This window comes from Colletes gigas, unplaced genomic scaffold (genome assembly GCF_013123115.1).
Source record: "Colletes gigas isolate AHSC1104 unplaced genomic scaffold, ASM1312311v1 Colletes_gigas_Sc00009, whole genome shotgun sequence".
In the NCBI taxonomy this organism is placed as follows: Eukaryota; Metazoa; Arthropoda; class Insecta; order Hymenoptera; family Colletidae; genus Colletes; species Colletes gigas.
In genome coordinates, this window is record NW_025106638.1 from 227,840 (window position 1) to 233,146 (window position 5,307).

At 45.0% G+C, this 5,307-nt stretch overlaps 1 protein-coding gene across 1 annotated transcript; it reads left to right on the forward strand.

The window, feature by feature from the left end:
• The first annotated feature begins 1,280 nt into the window (after positions 1-1,280).
• On the forward strand, positions 1,281-5,307 carry LOC122397416 (proline-rich extensin-like protein EPR1). Its single transcript, XM_043396569.1, is given in 2 exon segments — positions 1,281-1,285; positions 2,379-5,307. Coding segments are annotated over 2 exon segments (2,934 nt in total).

The window sequence follows — 5,307 nt, forward strand, 5'->3', positions numbered from 1 at the left end:
CAGTATTATCGTTTAATTATTTTTCGATATGTTTTGTATTTTTTTATATTAACGTAACGCTTCGTGAAGGTGCATGATCAATTTCGCGAGACGCTGAAAGTGCAAACCAAGTCGCCACGTGGTCGGCGGTGAAATGTTGACGTAGGAACGCAGTGGTCGAAATAAATATTGGATTTTCCAGCGAATCGTATCGCTCGATAAGAAGCGACGGCTTCGACCGCGTTACGTGCACGCATCTTACGTGGTTGCAATATATGACTATGTATGAAGGAGGTGTTTGACCTAATCACGATCTGCCTACATCGATGCACTTACCTATCTGCCTATTCAGGGTACTACCTACGTCTAAACTATTGCACACGCGATTTTGCTAGCCGTGTCTCGGTAGATTTACGTACGAGGATGAAACGTAAACGAGCCTTTTGGAAATCAAACGAGAATTTTGAAATCAAGCTTTTGTTTTCATTCTCCGTAAGAGATATTAAATTTTACGTTCAAGTTCTTTCTATTTGTTTGAATTTATTTAGATTCGGAATGCTGGATGATACTAATAAAATATACAATTTCCTTCAGGCTTTACATTGTTGGAAACAGCATAAATTTAACGATTAGTTAGATAGCGTAGTTTTTAACAGAGTTTTACGCGTTGGCCTGTTGCCATCTCTTGCACAAATCAACCACCGCGTCATGAAGTTTCGTAATCTGTACACAACTGATTTTTACAAACAAAATAAATTGCCTGTATCTCCGTCGAAGCGGATTTGGAAACCTGCGTTGACTTGATATTTTCTGTCTATTCCTGCGAGCTAAACTCCATCTTGATGATACTCCGAAAGCTTTGTTTAAATCTTTTTCGAACGATTCGTTCCGGTTCTCTTTAGCAACAGAAAATAACGATTTACAGCATAGCTTTTATAGAAATTTTAAAAGAAATCAAAGAAATATGAACTAATTATAATATCTATTTATATTCAAGATAATTAGTAACCAATTTGACTGATTAAAAAGAATTTTGATTATATACGTAAATATATATAAACATGCCACAGACAGACTTGAAATAACGTTCAATATTTAAAAATAATATCCACGAAAGTATGTACGGAAAAAGAAAGAATATATTTTATATAGTATACAGTTTCAAAGACGAAGTTCAATATTTCTGCAATCGACAGGTATTTTAATCATGTTTAACTGTATTAGAAAAGAAATATGTCACAAAGTGTAAATCTTTTTCCAACTAATTTTTCAGACCTTTTCGATGAAAAAAAATAATTGCAATGTTGTAAGTTTTCAAAATCACGTGGAAACTTTAAATCTATGATTGAAAAATAGTATAATTTAATACAGAATGAGTTGAAAATATGCGACCATTTGTAAACTTAGTTTAATAAAAGTAAAACTAAAGTTACTGTTTTAAATACCCAAGCTTCAACGCGATTAATAATTGTATGAAAGTTAAATTTGATTATAATTAATAAGGAATAATTCAATTTTTACGCGTGTCTATATGGATCATAGAAATCTATGACAAGGTTTGCACTCTATGATCTTTGGGTAAAGACTATAAGTCTCTCGCTGCACTTCTGGTGAATGCAATTGGGAGAAAGTGTGGCATATTATGTTAACCTTGCATTCTCGGTCATTGTCCCACTTAAGACTTTCAAGCATGATTTCTTGATGACTCTTACAAATTACAACTTTTACACGATTTCTTGTTTCCTGTTTATCTTTTACCAGAAACGGAACGATGTTGCAGTTCAATAGAGTATTGCGCATAATTGATACCTTAAAAAGAGCACGAACTTTCTTCTACCTCTTATGTTGTAACTTAAAATTACGTTTGGCAAAAGAAAAAATCTTTCCTAACATTTGTTCAAATTATATAAATATAGAAATATTCGATAATTCAATGGTAAAGTTATTTTACAATATTCCAAATTAAAGTAAAATATTGTAACACGTTGTAAGTTCAAGTTTTTTTATGCACGACCCTTGAAATTGTCTCCATTAAGAGAAAAAAATAACTTCTTCAAAAGAGAAGGTCGATTAAAGTTTAAAAATTTCAATAATTTTACTCTAATCCTATCTGTAACTCTATTCTTAAAGTTTCGTTGACCAATTTATTATTATTTACTGCCAAATTAGTAGTAAATACGCGGTGAAGTGAAAAGCAAGAAGAACATTTTTCAACAAAAACGATTGCTTCGCGATAGTTGTTGCAAATGTTGTTAACCTATTAGCTGGTATGCTTAAATTATATGAACTTTTTTCCCCTGCCATTTCTGTTATTTCTTAGTACGCATATTTTGTCATAATTAATTGTTTACATGCATAAAATCAAACATGAATATACTCGTGGCTTAACAAATTAAAAGGAAGCTTGTGTTTTAATTTCAGATGACAATCACGCTGCTGTGTGTCCTTCTGATCGGACACCACGTACACGCAGTGCTCAACAAGGGTCAAGTATCCCCTGCCAACGAAGAAAAAACCGAAAATAAGATAAAGGCTGACGATAGGATAAGCAATTCGTACGGTCCACCGTCCAAGGAATACGGAGGTCCGATTGTAACGGAATTCAAAGGGCCAGCGCCGGTTTACGGACCTCCTGAATTAGTAGGCGATCAAGGACCAACGCCTATATACCCACCACCGCCGCCAGACGTACCACCGCCCGTCTATGGGCCGCCATTGTCCTCGTACGGCCCACCGCGAAATATCAAACCACATTATGGACCGCCGAAACAAAGTTTCGGTCCTCCCTTGGCACCTTTGCCATCCAAGTTCAGCTTCGGTTCCCTGAAACTTCACTACGGACCGCCCAAGCAACACTACGGACCCCCCTATTTATTCTCCTCGTTCAGACCACCGAAAACTCACTACGGTCCTCCGTTGAAATTCACCTCCAACGGTTTATCCAATCAATACCTTTCCGTGGCATCTTCGAGCCATGGGTCACCGAAACCAGGTCACGGTCTTCCGATACCCGTGCCTCTGGAGTCGTACGGTCTACCTGCTCAGCACCTAACCGTTCAGTTCAACTCCCAAACGAGCGACAACTACGGACCACCGTTGCTTCCGTCTCCGTCGAACGGTCACTACGGTCCACCCGGCGGTGATTTCTACGGGCCTCCTGCGCCCCATCCGCCGCCAGGAGTCCCAGCCCCACCCACGCCGCCCGATATAAAATACGACGGCTGGCAACCGATCGCCGGGGACAATTACGGGCCCACTCACAACGAGCAAAAGGCGCTGGAAGGTTCCTCGAACGTCATCGAGAACCCGAACGTACCCAACGACTCGTACGGAGTCCCGATACACAGTCCCGAGGCTCAGGATTTGAAGAGCTCCGTGCACTCGGGCTCCGTCGAGAACGACGGTCTGCCGCCCCCGCCGTTGCCGCAGTTCGAGCCGTTCCACAACGAGAATCAAAATCCGCCCAAGAAGCACGAGCCCGAGAAACTTCTGCAGTACCAAGTACCCAAAGTCAAACCGCTCTCCATCGTCAAGACAGTAGGTTTCGAGTTGCTGCCCAATTCATTGGCTTCAGACTCGAACGGCGCGTCCCTGCCAACCTTGAAATTACCTGTCCTCGACGTTGGACATCAGAGTTTCGGAACAGGAGAGTTCCACTCGTTCGAAAATCTAGGGAACGAATTACCAGGGAGCTACGGGTTACCGTTATCGAACGTTCACTTTGGGAAATTGAACTCCATCGAGTCTGGACTACCACTGCCGCCCCCGCCTCTGCTCGACTCGTACAGCGCGCCTCCTCTGTCATCCTACTCATCGAACGGCCCATATCCGGAGGCAGGCAGAGCGTCGTCGTTCTCCGGGTTTTTGCATAAACAGAATCCGCATCATCACCGTCCTCACGGATCGTTCAGAGTGCCTCTGTCGCCTCTCGGTGCTCTGATACCACCCAGGAACCGCGAACCCATCAAATTCAGGGAACCCATTCCCACGGGTCTCGTGAACAACCTGAACCGTTATGTACCACCGAAACTGATCAAGCCAGGCTACAATCCGTTCGAGCAGCAACTGCCCAGTTTGACAGCTCCTGTAGCCTTCAACAAACTGGCCAGCATCGGCCTGAACTCGCCGATTGCAACACCGAATGTCCAATACGGAACGCCCTTGTCCTTCGGGGACTTCAACACTCCGGCGCCAGTTTTGACTTACGGCGCGCCGAACTTTGGACCAGCCTCTTCGTTCGTTTCCGCCTCTACGGGCTTTGGAAAGAATCTGTACGACAATATTGGCAGCGCTATTGCAACCACTTATGGTACTCCAGTGGTGAACGCTCCGCTGTCATCGAGCTTTGGCCACGACTGTGGTTTCCACCATTCGAGTGGCGCGCAGTATAGTTTGCAAGACACTGGGGTTCGCGCTCCAAGCTTCGGATCGGACGTCCACGGTTTCGCCAGCTCCGTTTCGTCCAGCCACGCACTTCTTCCCGATCTCAAGCTGGAGCAGCAGAGTTCCACTTTGAAGAACAGCTACGGGGACTTGGACGTTTCGTACGACGCGCTCGAACACGCCGACAACGTGCTGTCCAGCGATCACAGCCAGTCGTCAGCGATCGCGAACGTGATTTCCGCCCCACAGTCCACGCAGTCGGTCGAGATCGGTGAATATAAACACGAGGGTGGAATAACGGCCGAGGCGCTGACAGCCAGTTTGACGGAGCAAGGATTCGGCCAGGCGAAGAACCTTGCCGCCAGCGACGTGGATGCTAGTCAATTCCTCAATACACACGAAGGGAGCGAAGCTCTGTCCCTGGCGAAGGGGCTGACGGTCGCCAGCGGGACCGACGGGTTCGAGGTTCAGGGCTCCAAAGGGACGTACACGTTGCAAATTCAACCTGCAGACGGCGGATTGGGAACGGAGAATTCGGATGGAAGCATCAGGCACGATCAACTGCTGAACAACGGCCTCCTGCAGGACATCCTCGCGGCCATCGAGCAGCCCAGCCAAGGAGACGTGCAATTACAAGGTCATCCGGAGGCGCAGTCCCTGCAACAAGTTTACAGCGACTTGTCGCAGTCTGGAAGCGTGAACGTCCCCAAAGGACACTACATCACGGTGGATGAGAGCGTGCAGAGAAACGAGGAAGCTGGCCGCGTCAGCGACAGGAGAGAGGCAGAGTTTAACGAAGCTGATTCCAAGGAAAAAGAGACTGTTGCTCTTTTCTTCGATAATCAATACGGCGACGCGCGAAAGGAGACCAGGTCTCTGACGAAAAGTGAGACCGTGGCATCGTCGGGGGATGGGAAGAACGTTGGTAAAGCAAAATCCTCGTAA